Raw genomic sequence first — 15,627 nt, 5'->3', positions numbered from 1 at the left:
AGTAAGAAACTATACTCTTATAAGAATTTCAACTTTTTTTTTATTAAACTATTAGGCGGAGAGCTGACGACACTTTTGGCCAAGTGATTTTATAAATCACGATTTTCCGTTATAACCTGCGTGGACGACTCTCCTTCGATAATCCGAACACCTGGCTGGCCGTACTTAGGGGGTTTAGAAGTACGCAGGTGAGAAAAAAAACGGATTTTCAAGTCATAGTATAAGTCTTAATTTTTATCGGATATTGATAATTGATCACTCAGGAACATGCAAATAAATTGCCAGTTCGATTGCTCGGGGGGAATTAGTCGCCAGGCTTAATTAAAAATAATTAAAAATAATTATTTTCAAGTCATACTATAAAAGCTGGGTTTTTTTTACTAACAAGTATAGTGCTAACACATACCACCCAAAAAAAGCCAAGTGAAAATTTGGTGGCAACATCTCTAAAAAATTATTGAAAATGCACAAAGCCGGCGAAGGGGTCTGACGGTTATATCCGGCTATCTTCACAAAAAACGCAACGCTGCGCCAGCAAAGTCATTTTTTTTATTTTTACATGTTATTTATTATTTATCAATTTTTTCATAAATTGATATGATAATGATAGTTAAAATACACGTTTTTAAAAACTCATGGACGCTAAAAACAATTGAGGCCATCATCAGACCCCTCTGCCGCGCGCCGGCTTTGTGCATTTTCAATAATTTTTTTAGAGATGTTGCCACCAAAATTTTCACTTGGCTTTTTTTTGGGTGGTATGTGTTAGCACTATACTTGTTAGTAAAAAAAACCCAGCTTTTATAGTATGACTTAAAAATAATTATTTTTAATTATTTTTAATTAAGCCTGGCGACTAATTCCCCCCGAGCAATCGAACTGGCAATTTATTTGCATGTTCCTGAGTGATCAATTATCAATATCCGATAAAAATTAAGACTTATACTATGACTTAAAAAATCCGTTTTTTTTTCTCACCTGCGTACTTCTAAACCTCCTAAGTACGGCCAGCCAGGTGTTCGGATTATCAAAGGAGAGTCGTCCACGCAGGTTATAACGGAAAATCGTGATTTATAAAATCACTTGGCCAAAAGTGTCGTCAGCTCTTGGACTATATATAAATACCTTCATTCAAACAAATTTTCTTCGTTTAACGCAATTTATATCTCATTTCAAGATTATAGATTCTTTATTACGAGATTGCTTATATATACAAGAATATAAGTCTTGATTTAACACTTCTTTTTTTTCTGTGTAGTTTATCAGGAAAAAATAAAGTTCGTAATGACGACTGTCGTCGTCGTCAAATATCGCTGGATTATTCTGAGCGTTGTCTCGTTTGTCTTAGTTTTTACTGCAAATAGTCCGTCGACAAATTCTGCTTGCCGAGCAGCACAGCGTCCATACGTTTAAAGCGACGTGGTCGCATTAGCGTGGCAATTTGCCAACATACGCGCAATTTCGCGCTCATCTGAGGAAAGGAACAGGCTTGTAATCCTACGTTATAACGCAGACGACGAAGGCTTGTTCCTTAAGCATACTCCGACACCTTTTGCAATGAGCTCTACTTTCGTAATTCACTGTCGAACGGAAAAATATGACTTTTACGTACATCCTGTGAAATGAGAGGAAACTCGTCGATCGGTATAATGAAAGAATCGAGTCCTCATTAAAAAACATTATCAGCATATATACTATATATATAGAGAATTTCCCTTGTGAGAATAGGAACGTGCTCTCTATTGTGTAACTTCCTGTCGGTTCGTGGCCTCGTTTCCTGACCTTTCTGTAGCAGCGGGAAAAATCATGCAAACCACGGAATAATCGGCCCTACTTTTCCGTCTTATTTAACAAACGCATGACGTGTACGATTCGTTGTCAATTCACGAAATTGAAGTACGCTCGTTAAAGTTTAGCTCCCGCGCCAAATTGTTCTAACGAGATGCTGACGTGAGCGTTCGTCAACACCGAGGCTCTGTATGATTGATGGAGTCGCCGACTCTGTTATGCCTTCGACTTAAGATACAATTTGCGATTGGCCTCGCGGAGATTCTCTCGCTTATGTAATAATAACTTTATTACACGGGCGATGTTTTTTTTCCACGACGAGCGTAACGTTACGTAAAGGAGGCAACCATCCTTGAAGCATTAAAATCGATGGCAACATTGGGTAAGAGCAATTCTTGGATCGTTCTTGGTCCATCCAAGACCTAGTTTCGAAAACTGCTCTGCTTGCATATATAAATTACTGGATGGAAAATATGTAGACGCCAAGTATTAAGGGAGACTACAATTCTTCACTAACAATAGAAATATTTCTCTGAAGACTTATCGCGGTTTACTTTTTTGCAACATTATAGCAAAGCAAATTTTTCCAATTATTTATAGGGATTCGGAGGATTTTCTTTTTTAATCACTTAATCAAAAGATTATTAACAATTTAATAAAATTTTGCTATTAAAAGAAAATCGACAAGTAGCCTAAAAAACGCATAAATGGAGAAAGACAGGGGCAAATTATATTATCGCGAAGACCGTAAAATTTAATGTTCCTTGAGAGTTGCATTAGTATTCCTCGATCATAGTCAGTGGAAAGTGAATCAGGTAACTCGAAATTTTGTAGGTGTCAATGACCGATTAAATTACATAGGTATCACTTCGCATTACCATTCGCTTTCACGCCGCGTTCCTGGTGCAAGCATCAATTTCTCCGTAGTTCTCTCGCGATAAAGTGCGGATCGTCGGCCGCGCGGAATCTTTAACGACGTTTCGGGTAATCAAGCTTAATTGATTCCATCGTGCGTACTACATCGGTTAGTCCATTATCGGTTCTCGAGGTGTCTCGTGGAAATTCCACGGATCAGTCGCGGGTGAAAACGATGAGAACCGGAAGAACAATGAAAAACAGCGAAGATCGGTGAGGATCATTTCACGTGCGAAAGTTTTACCGTCGAACGCGATTATTACATTCGTGACTGTTTCTACATTATAATTATTGATTGCAACATTCAAAACCAGAAAGAATGCTGAGAAACAAAATAATTATCGATAATGATGTCCCTCGAAATGTATATTATAAATTAATTGTCGCTGAAGGTAACATTTTTTCGCACAGTTAAAGATTTGATAATCATAGCGCAAAAAATTGTCCTTTTATTTTCCGACGGATTTGTTTTCAACGGTAGATTATATTAACGTTTGATATATTATAATTGTAACACTCTAGTCTCATATATAATTCAATTCACAAGAAGCACGTATCGGAATACGATTGTTATTTTTACGCGACTTAAATAAAATTGTACGTCAGAGAAAATCGGATAATTTCCGTAACGCGAGATTTGAAAAAATTCTATAATTAAAACATCAGTTAAAAGAAAAAAACCTATTGTGCTTCTCGTGCAACTCTCTGCGCAGTGCACGAATCACTGCGACCAGGTGAGTCAAAGAACGAAGGCAGGTGAACTCGGAGGGTCACTCGTGCGCAGTCCATTTAATTGTATCCAGTATACACATTTTGTTTCACACGGGGGGTGAAGTGGTTCCCCCGACAACCTTATATGATTCATCGGTCGAAAACCACACAGAGGGGATGGAATAGTGCGGTTATTTGCGCCTTTTTTCCGACTTGATACCCCAGTTGCATATCGGCTGCATTCAACGTCAAACCGGGGATGTCGTTCGATCCCCAGTTCTATTGTGAGCGTATCCTGTGCGACGTGATATTTCTATCCTTTACTGAATGCGTCCTCGAGCCGGAAAGGACACTCAGGAAATTGTTGTGTACACTGTTTCAGGTATTTATGACGAAAGCAAAACAAGAAAACAATCTTCTACCATTTGCATAGCTGATTGCATCTCGTTGTTTGTATTCATACGGTGCCACATAATCAACGCGCGGAAAATATTTCAAGTTGATTTTTCCCGTAAAAAAGTTTTTCCGCGAAATTTTCTTATTACGTAATTACGTAGTACTGAAATTGTTAACCAAGCTTCTATTTCAAACATAAGAGCAACGAGTTTTAAAAGTTTTAGTTAGTTAAGACTTCTGGACATCTCTAAATACGTTTCAAAATTCTAGGGCAGTGTCGCGCATGTATACTTTAAATTTCTTCGGGGAAACTTTAGGTTTCGTTTTCCGGTGCGGCTAAAAGTTTTGTTGAATTACGCGTTTCATTCTCTATTCTGTTCTCGCTTTATACACCGTCCTACTTTACTTTATATTGTATTTTATTAACGTTAATTGTCTCCGAAGACATATTGGCCGATTTAATTCGCATGCTTCAGAGATAAAAAAAACACATTATATATTTCTCCAATTATTGTTCTTCTAAATTCCATGAAAATCGCTCATTAAGAGAAACACGAAAAAAGTGAGCGTTACATTAAACTGTCGGAGAAAGCGTGCGATACGCTAAAACGCCACTCGAATGCTGCATCGTTAAAATTACATGCCAGCTCTATTATAACCGTTCCGTGCTCAAAAGTATGATCGGATCTCCACGAATATGCCGCACACGTAGATTCGTATCGTCCGTTTATAAATATAAATAATACTTTTTACTTGGCTCTTACTTTTATTTATGTTAAACTTAATTAAGTGCTCAGCTGTTTATATTCAAGGAAGCAATGTTCCTTGAACTTTGTGTTGAGGTCTAATCGATATTGAACGGTCTAGGAACCGCTATTACGATCGATAAAATGTAGAAATATGATTTTAAGTGATTTCGAATATTCGTAAATGCACCACGCCTCTTAGGTAATATATTCTTCGATAATAGTAAGTGATTGGAGAAAGATTATTGTTACCTAACGGCTTGATTGTATAAAGTGTACACTGTTAAATATTAAAGGATAAAATTTAAATGCAAACCAATATCCCTTGAATTAAAAAACATTTTGTTATTTTTAATTACCATGTATGTCGACATTTATTATTTTAACACAAAACAATATTATTTCAACTCCGTTAGTTCAGTTAAATTAACATTGTTTTATAACGAATTTGGTTGGACGCACCAGTGCGCACTCAGTGCACATTAAAGCCGTCGTAGACGAATCAACATAAAGTATAGGGTTTAACATAAACATCTTAAGTCACGAAATCCTCAATTCTTTATTATACCATTTGGTAAAATATGTATTGGGCAATTTATCAGTCAAAATATTTGCATTTTACTTTAAGATTTATTAGAGATTAAATCAGTGTACAATGACTTTAATGTGCGCACTGGTGCGTCCAACCAAATTCGCTATTAGTTAAATTAACGACATATTTAGCAGCAGTGGCGACCTAATAGGAATGGTTAAAAATGATTCAAATTGAGTATAATGACACTATGAATTTAACAGTGTAAAAGAACATAGAAATTTTATCCACTTTCGTGTTCTCGACTTTAAAGATCGTCAGACTTTTCCAAAGCGGTTTTCATATCGGAACTTTGTTCTTAGAAGACTTACGCGCGGTAAAAGCTGAATTTTCCGAACGTTTGATATTCAATACTTGTTCCGTTCTCGGAAAGAAATAATCGATTTTCCATAATCTGTTCTCAAAGTTAATGAAACTCGAAGGCAACGTGCCGCAATACTTCGATTTGATGACGGGACTTCGATTGAAAGTCCGTGCGATTCGAATCCAATATATCCTTTTCTACTCGGCTAGTGCAAAGATTCTTAATCCATCGTCCAGAGATCCCTAGAGAGAGTCTATCTGAAGCCACAGCGAGCTCTGAGTAAACCAAACGTAAAATAAATAAAGTAAAGTAATTGTATGTGTCTGAGATATATATGTATATAAATCTGGAATATATAAATCTCTTTTTTCTTTTTCCATTTCTCTCTGAAGATACATTTAACATAAAAAAATTATTTAGTATAGATTTAAGACTGAAGATAATAAAAATAACTTTAATTGCAATATGAAACAAAAATTACATATTTATAATATTAAACAATATGTATTAATTATGTATGTAAATGCTAATACAAAAAAAATGTTTAGTGTCCTGATATACATTTATCGCAATTTTAGTAAGTGATATCTTCAGGAAAGGATTAAATGACTAAAAAAATCCACGGAGAAACGCGCGGTGAAATGGGAGTCCAAATGAATCCAAATGAAAGAAAAAAAGGCAAGAAGTTCAACTGTCCAAGATAGCTATCCGGTATCCCGCAATTGCGTGTGCAAGCAGTTCCTAGGCTAAGTGTTAGGGTTACTTTCTTCTTCGCGGTTTCACGCGACGCGTTGGTTCGACTCGAAACAGAACAGAATCCTGTCATCAGGATGTTCTCGTTTCTCTCAAAAGAAAATTGCGATAGAAAGTGAGTCCCGCACCGATAAATAGTCTACAATAAAACCTCGTGTTATTCTGCGGTATCAACTTCTATCACTTTATTCCGCATCATTTATTTTCATTTGTTATACATTGATATATGAAGCAAGAAATTTTAACTGCAGTTTCATTTGAACGATCAACAACAATGTAAAACTCAACAAGTGACATTTAAAAAAGATAAGCTCCTTTTTCGTACAAAAATTTGCTATTTACATTTAACGTTTTGGATGGAATACGTTAAAATGAATATGTTTGAAATGGAATATGTTAGCGTAGAAGATAGAGATGGTAACCCACTGTCGTATTCCTAGTTAATTATCTAAGTTTGCTTGCGTCTTTCTATGATGATGTTCCTACTTGGTGTTAATTGAAGATAACTTTGGTGGATCACGAGAGGCCCGCATTAACCATGAGAAGTAATGGTCGGAAGACTATCAAACTTCCGTACCTCCGTTGTAATACCGTTTCTCAACATGTACTTTGATTGTTGTAACAAGTAAATTACTTTCAATAATTGATTAAAATTACTGCAATGCGATATATTATAGAATGTACCAATAAAATACAAAATTTCGTATTATTTTACCAACCGTGATTCGGAAAACCCAATCGCTCTTACTTCAAATTGTTGAAACGTACAAATGTATTGCACTTAAAATAATATTGCAGGAATAATATGTAATACTATGAAACATAATACATAAATACAAAGTGTGCATAATCTAATAAATATCACAATCTAGCAATACTGCAGATAGTATAATTATAAATGCAGATACTTATAAATACTCATTATAACTAATATAATGAGAATAACTACCAGAAAAAAGTTATAAGTAAAAAGAAAAGACTTTAAAATGAAAAATGGAAATCCTTAACATTTAAATATTCTCTCATGAATATTCGTGTACTCATTTACGGTAGTTGCTTCAATAGTAGAAGTGGCATATAAAAACTTTTTAATAAGTTACCTTTTTGAATGCAGAGTAAAATAGATAGCTGATGTGTAAAGGAATCGTACTTAAATTATCTTTGTATCTCTATTTTAATTATCTTCTCCATGGTATCACGCTTGAATTAATCTCGGATACAACAGAATTTTTAAAAATTTGTATTAATTCCCTGATTGACGCATGTTGTCTTGTAAGAAAAATTTCTTTCCATTTTGCGTCAGATATAGAACGCCGTTCTGCTTGGTATATCAGGACCTTGATACAATGTCGTAGGTTAAGCCTCCGGCGAATGGCAAACTGAACTCCGTACGCAAGAAAGGTATTTCCGCGGAAGAAAAGTGATAACCTCGTGGATAACGAAGGATAACGAAGGAGATATTCTCAAAGGATTCCTTGAAAGCATCTACGCGCGAACTTCCAACACGAAGCACTTAAGATAAAGTACTTGAAATCTCTTGTAACTTGGAATACCGCACTCTATCATTTTCGAGGATTATTTAGCCCTTTCTGAATAGAAAAGATTCACTCCGACGTAGTAAAGTGAATCGTTGAAGAATGTTTCAGCAATTTAGAATGGCAAAGATAAAGTTGTCGTGGAAAGATTCTCATTTCTCTGCGAGCGAATGATAATGTTTAAAACGCAATTTTATGCCTTGCGCATTTAGATATTGTACTGAAATTTAAATGCAATAAGAAAGATAGTGCTCTAATGCTCTTGATATATCGAAATTCATATAAATATAAAAATGTAAATGTCATAAAAACGTAACTGTTATTATTATAATTTAATACCCTTAAAAAAATATAAAATTAATAAAATTTATACAATTTTGCGAAACCAAGAGATTAATATGTATTTTTACAGAATATAGATATATTAAATTGAATTGAATTTTGTAAAATTGTGTCTATTTAATCGACAATCGCACATGTTACTTAATAAATAATTCAGTAGTTGTATCGCATATCTAATAAAATCCTTACCAAATCTAGCACATGGTCATTGACATCTAATCTTTTTAAATGCGTGTACCTATAACATAATTAGTCTTTTCATCATGCTTAGAATCATAATTATTTTAATAATTTCATAACAGGTAACACTTCAATCAGCATAATTTATTAATTTTATGACATATTATTATAATATAATCTCATTATAATAATAATCATTTTTAAATTAACGCTGAGTAATAATGAAAATTAATAATTCACAATGAGCCGTTAAATTATATTAAATTGCTTTAAAGGTAATAATATAATAAATTTAAAGCGCTGAGGTACAAAATACATTTTTTATGTGAATCAAACAAGAATAAAATTTATTATACATAAACGATCAGTTCCCTTTATTATAGTTTCTCGTATATATCAAAATCTGTTACGTAAGCTTTAATTCGCGGTTTATTTCCGATGCCTGCAACTTATCCGCGTGACTATACTGTTATACCACGATCGTATTCCCGAGGATCAGCGACGTCATTGTCTGGCTGAAGTACGTCCTACTCCCACTACGTGGATAGGTATACCGGCGGGAACAGGTGGCACGGTGGCGATCAGGTGCAACAATATTTCTTCGCCAGTCGGTGCGCAAACGAGAAAGTGAAGACCCCGAGCACCGGCGCGTTGATAGTAAGAGCATCTCGCGCGCGAGATTAACAATCGCCGCTCTCGATTCGGTCCAGCGAGTGCCGAAACTTAGCATCCGGCGCGATTCCGCGCAACCGTGAGTGTGCCGAATCTTTTCTCGGGTTTCGAATTTTTCCCGTATCGGTAAACGGGGCTGACCTTAATCGAACTTATCCGAAACCATCGATCACCTCGAGGACCGAATCTCATATCGGCCTACGTGCGAGAAACAACAATTTATCGTTATCTGCAGCGTCAGCTCGTGTTTCACCGCTGTTCTCGTTGTTCTCAGCTGTTTAAGGGCCATTTGGAAATCCGTGAGTTATCTGGATTAATTTATCTAATGTTATATCGCGTGCGTCAACGGTATCAGGTGTCTTTCACGGCATGTGTGCGTCAAGTAGAGATACCTTGTGTGACCACAGGATGCTCGACGTGAGAAAGAATGCAAAATCGATAACTCGGCGATCTGATACTTCATTTGAGTTTTTTAATTATTAATTTTCAACTAAAAAATTTGGTTTTGTTTTAAATAAGACCACCGTTCAAAGAAAGAAGTCTACGCGTTATTTAAAAGGGAAAATTCTACATCTCGCTGATGACTTTACCTAATCTTGACCCCAATTTTAATGAATTAAGCTCGTCATGGTGGTGGACCTTGTTCATGGTATCTGGGTTACGTGAAATTGCATAATCATTGTTTTCGTCAGCGGCGTCCAGAGACACGAACCGCTGAGGATCAAGGCTGCGATATTTCTTATTTAGGTACGGATAAAAAAGATCTGTACGGTGACTCACTCGAGCTGTTCTTTGTGTGTTCCATAAATACACCGGCAATTCAGATTTACTTCTTCTATCTCCGGTATTATCAGTACGATTTTTCTCCGTTAAGTTCGCAATTTCGACTCGACGATGTTGAATGCCTGGAAAGCGGAGGAAATGTTACTTTAACGTGAACTTTTCCAGTTGAAGCGCAACAACAGAAAAAAAAAATTGAAGATATTGTTTTGGAAGTAAACAGTAATTTTTCTTTTATTTCCAATTTACATTTACATGAACCTATTAATTTGAAAAATCATTATATGTATATATTTCGAGAAGAACCTTACGTTATATGTACTCTGTGATAGAAATTTTGCAAGGGCGGAAGCAATTGCTATACATTCTAATTTATGGCATAAATTATTCCACTCAATTTTCCTATACGTGGGTTAATGTAGGTCTTTTAAAAAACGCGGGATTATGTATCTTTTTATTGCGCAGTTTTATTTTATAAATGCCGCGATATAAGACGGTGCGCCTCGACCCGTGAAGTCTTACGGAGACAACCGACTTCGTCGTCGGTCGGATGTTAACCATCGACTGTTCACGCTGCGGAACTTCTTCCGGCCCGGTCACGTAGGATATTCCCGTCGCGTTTCACTACGTGCAAAAGGCCCTGTCTTTTCTTTGCGCGGTGCTACCTGAATACAAGTGCAACCATATAGAGACCATTATTGACCGGAAATCACGACTGGTTTTAATTTCGTCATGTCTCGCACACAGAATAAACGTCTGATGTGCAGAAATATTGAAATACATATATTTTAACGTTTATATGCGGATAATATAGCATTTTTATTTTTCTCCCTGCTTGCTATGTATAGACATATATCACATACAGAAACTTTGATATACGAGCGTAGCCTGCAGTACTGTTGCACTGTGGAATTGTTCCATTTTTGATGTACCACATCAAAAGCGAAATTCAGCTCGCTTCAACAAAGTGATATTTGTTCTCTCCCTTGATATTATACGTCAGAAATAGGTTTATTCTACTTAAGAAAATGTTATTTTCCCTCTAGCGTTTTATATTGAGCATTTTATATTGTATGATTTTATAAAGGACGATAGCTACGATTACCATTTTTCCACCAGATTGACGACATAATATTCTTGCGCGCATAATCGAGATTTTAATGCCTCATGCATATTCAAACAACATTAATCTTGATAACTTGATTGTACACTGAGAGAAAAATCCAGGTCCAAATGATCGGACAATTCGTTCAAAAATCAACAAACGGACAATCCGACACTTTCAATCGGAATAATTAAAAAGCCGATCAAATTATCAATAGGTAATATCCGGCTATCATTGATTGGACATTATTCTAATCTTGATCGGCTTTTATAATTCCGCTTAAAAGTATCGGATTATCCATTTATTAATTTTTGAACCAATTTTCCGATTATTTATTTCTCTGAGTGTACAGTTGGAATATTCTCGTTTCCGTGCAAAAAAAATTAGATCGACATGGTTGGATATTAATTGTTCGCCGTTTCAAATTGGGGCAATTACAGTCCTCCCTGATCTTTGCGAGCGCATGCAGCATAGTTTCCGATTTACAAGCGTCATCGAGTAATTAGAGTAAACAAGATAAGCTGATTGGTCACAATTCGAGCGTGTTCTATCACCTTAATGATAACCGATCATCTTTGGTTCGTCAAGACACGAAAGGAAATAAAGCTACTAGAGTAAGCGATTACGTCATAGCGTAGGAAACAAGGAAACTTTCAGGCGTGAATAAAAAGTGTTTCAAAACTCGCGAGAAATCCTAAAATTATATCCTATAATTAACGCGATAATAGAAATCTCGTGTTGTTAACAGGCTTGCTCTGTTCTGTTAAACCGATCAATTCTATGAAACATTTCCACGAGCCTATTAATGAAAAAGTCAAACTTTGACGCAGTGACGTGTAAAACTTATGTAAAGAAAAAGAAACCAGAAGAAAAAAGTAGTCACCTGAGATCGATCTGCATATGTATGCATTGAAAAGGCGTGCAAAGTTACCCGAGATAACTCGTGATAATCTTACGTAACCAGCCGCCGTGCTTATAGACGAACACAATGAGACGACGATACGCCGTTTGCATTCGGACTTCAAGGATTCACGTTCGTTAAGACGGGCAGTCGGCCGAAAGGACACGTCCGTCTTTTCAGTATGTTCACGGATGTTCAAATGGAAAAAACCGCACACGATGTACATAAATGTACGTAGGCATGCCACTACATATCGCGATATTCGTAAAAGATTTTCGGAATCTAATAAGATATGCATGCGACGGCAGATTCATATCTCTCATTTTTATTTCGCGTCTTATGTCATAATGCAAGATTCTTCGAAAGAGATTTTCACACGCGCTTTTCTGTTTCTGCGTTTTGCCAACATGTTTCTGTTAACATCAATTAAATATCTTGTCAGCGTATATATAGAGGAGCGAGGATAATTACACATCTTGATTCTAGTGTTTGTAATTAGCATGGCCGAGTAATGAAATGGCGCGTGAATTTTAATCCACTATTGATTAAAAAGATTGATTAAACACACGCACAGTATTCTTTTTATAAGCATACTTGAACAGTTAGACAAGCAAATTAGCCATAACGATCTTCGATTTCATATTAAATAAGCTTTGCGTAATGTCCTCTCTTTAATCAAGGAAAATATTTAAAAAATGATAATATTGAAATTTCGGCATTCTTGTTCAAACTTTGAACCTCGATCGTATAATGTTAGCGTTTAAGTATTGAAGTTTAACTAGAATATTTTAATTTATCAACTTATAAATTACTTTTCCATACAAAGTTTAATTTTTACGTCATTATTTTCAGAAAAGAACGATAAGAATTTGTTTTCAAAACTGGGATTAAAAGCATTGTGTGATATAACTAGAAAATGAGAAATATAATGTAAAAATAGCGAACATAGTTTCCTTTATTTTAGCACGTAAGCGTCACCGGCGAAAAATTCGCAGTTTTGCTACATTTTCTGGAGTAAATGGGAGCAAGGCGAGCGATTTAATTCCGCACTTCGAGTAATAAAAGCAATTTTACTGGAAAGACGCAAATTTTTAGATCTTGTTTTATATCATAACAAGAATCTCTAACATAGAAATGTATCTGTGTACAATTCAACTTATAATGTTTTTTGAACCAATTTTCAGAAAATAAATTTCTAAAAATTAAATGGTCTATTCTTTTAACATTTCTAAGGTGAACTTAACCCTAGCTTATTTTCGAGTTTTTAATTCGCCACACTTTGGTCCGTGAAACAGCTCGACTTTGTCGCATTGTCATTTTCATTCTAATTAATATTTTTAAGCTTGTACTGTAGAAATTGGAAATATAAACTCTGAATAAGATGTTTATGATAATATCAGGTCAAGAAAATGATTTGAATTTAAACTGAATTTATTATAAGGCAATTATGTTATTATGTGAAAACTAAAAAAACCGAAAAACGTTCTGCGGTCCATCGGACTGGAGTGTGGCGAGCTAGGGTTAAAAATCGTTAAATAAATATGGAAAAGTACGTGTCCAGCAATGCAAAAAATTAATTTTACAATTGTAATTCGAACTTGCGTTTATTAGATGCAGATTAGATACTAATTTATCGAACTCATTCTAGTATTTATTATGTATGTGTTTAAAAGCCAGTTACAATATTATCCGGTATAAATAACTTACTTGTTAAATGAAAACAGGGAATAGAGGAGATACACGCCTAACACAGTTATCATATCGTAGTATAATTAGGTGTTTAATTAGCATCCATTATAAATGCACAGTCGGATACGGTAAATCATGGCGAACATCAGGCGAAGAAAATGATAACGGGAAATACGATTTGTCATGCTACAAGATAAAAAGTATAATTATTTAAAATAATAATCTTTTAAATATATATAAAAAAACCAAATGATAAATCCCATCTTAAAAGGTTGTTTAAATGGTTCTGTTTTTTATAAAACGAGGAAATTCGCCGTTCGCAGAAAAACTCGAAAGACATTCTCGTAAACGTAAAGACTCGTTATTGTACTATTATGCCTTTTTTCCCTCGACAGAAATTTTTCTGGGTTCATTCAACTCGCTGATTTGTACGCAGATAATTTTCTATGATATGATGTTGATGTGACGATTCACTCCTCGATAAAAAAAGAGACGAATATACATATCAATACATTTACACGTTAATGAATTGCGGCTCACCTGAGCCACTTATGGCAATTAACGGGCCATTAAAGTTAATACGCCACTTTATGTCCTCCAACTTGTGCCAGCGTAGGGCGATGCTCGAAGGTTTATTAGTTGTTAAATATACATTATTACTTTGTGAGGATTATTCATTCATTCATCATTCAAAAAATGTAAGGGTCTGCGTATCCATAATACATATATTGAACATTTCAATAATCTACAGGGTGTGTACATACAAGCAATATAAGCTAATTAATAGGTCTTGGATACATCCGGTAGTTCGTGATAGGTTTCTCCTGAATAAAGACTTAATTTGGAGCAATTACAGTCATAGTGTTTAAATTTATTTTCAACACTAAATCTATTTTAATTAAGCTTCGAATAAAAATTCCATTTTTATCAGCGCACGAAGCATTTAATTAAACGAAATTAACTGAAGAATGTAAAATCATTATACATTTACAGTGAAAGTTCAAGACTATTGCTCACGAGATGATTTTCAAAACTTTCGAATTAAGTTATGCAACTTTTTAATTACATTTCTAAACTTAATGTTGTTACCGAGGTAAAAGTAGCTTAAATTTCCCCCTCGAGGATCCGTAAATGGGAGAAAGTGCTCCCTCCGATGCAGCCTGTACAATGCAAAATACATCAATTGCGTGTTGCACCCGGTAGAAACTTGTCGTATGATTTTATTATGATTGCGTTTCCTATGATTTAAACAGCTGTTACCACGCAATTGCGCGATTTTAATTGCAGAGAGGGCAGCCGCTACGACTCCCACTCGGCACAGTCGACGCAGGATCGCCGGAAGCTGCTGAAGCGTACGAGAAGTCTCGCAGTGATATCGGAGGACGATTCCCGGCAAGATCGAGAGGCGGCGCACTTTCGGCTAGGCCAGTCGACCTTCGATTTGCCCAAGAGATATCAATTGATACCGCGGGCCAAGCTGATCGATCGGAATTCCCTCAAGGACAGGTGAGCCTCTCATCAAGAGAAAGATTCGATCGCAAAAGCGCGCTCTTGACCTGATTATTTTTTATCAGGCAACAATCATTACGCGGGAAATAAGATGATAATAAAGGTTCGAAAGGGTATTCCATCTAATAGCTGCTTTCAACAAGATTAATATTAGATAGCGCATGAGTCAACTAATTTGAGAATTGTTCCTTTCGAGGTATATCTAAGATTATTTTGATGAAAAAGGCTTCCAGGATATCTTAATAATAATCTCACTGAGATAACAACGAACAGTTAACCACCAACAAGCCCAATTGTGGCAGTTGAATTTCTTCATGCGCGATGAATTTGATCTCTTGATCTATAAACTCGCATTATTCGCTTAGGGCGATCAGCAAATTGCAAACATCGAGCACAATCGAAACTCGATCGGTCAGCGACGAACGACGCTCCTCAACAAAACACTCGAACGACTTAGAATTCCTCTCAAAGTGACAGGAACTTCACAAAAAAACTTTGCTGAAATACGATTCCAAGTTGATATCTCCTCCCCCATTGAGAAATCAAATCAAATAGTTGTTCACAACTTATGGAGAGAACAACTGACTTTTTCGTCTTTGTCAACTATTTACGGTTCATTGAAAGCAATCTAACTCGATGCATAGCTTCCATTGACGAATAAAAAACCTGTTAATTCCAGATATATTTTTTGCCGCGCAATATTTAAGTG

The 15,627-nt window shown here is 35.6% G+C and overlaps 2 protein-coding genes across 4 annotated transcripts in view; one reads left to right on the top strand and one right to left on the bottom strand.

The window, feature by feature from the left end:
- The window catches only part of Mcu (mitochondrial calcium uniporter), a 62,281-nt gene that overhangs the window by 17,282 nt on the left and 29,372 nt on the right, over window positions 1-15,627 (bottom strand). The window lies entirely within an intron of this gene.
- Window positions 1-15,627, top strand: part of Jv (javelin) — a 29,473-nt gene that overhangs the window by 8,017 nt on the left and 5,829 nt on the right. For all 3 annotated transcript variants that reach the window (XM_071774748.1, XM_071774746.1, XM_071774747.1), the window contains one exon: window positions 14,697-14,915. In XM_071774748.1, the coding sequence (XP_071630849.1) occupies window positions 14,697-14,915 (219 nt within the window). The remainder of the gene's footprint in view (window positions 1-14,696; window positions 14,916-15,627) is intronic.

The sequence above is a fragment of the Temnothorax longispinosus genome, chromosome 4, assembly GCF_030848805.1.
Source record: "Temnothorax longispinosus isolate EJ_2023e chromosome 4, Tlon_JGU_v1, whole genome shotgun sequence".
Taxonomy (NCBI): domain Eukaryota; kingdom Metazoa; phylum Arthropoda; class Insecta; order Hymenoptera; family Formicidae; genus Temnothorax; species Temnothorax longispinosus.
Note: the sequence above shows the minus strand (reverse complement) of the source record. Positions and strands in the feature narration are given on the sequence as shown.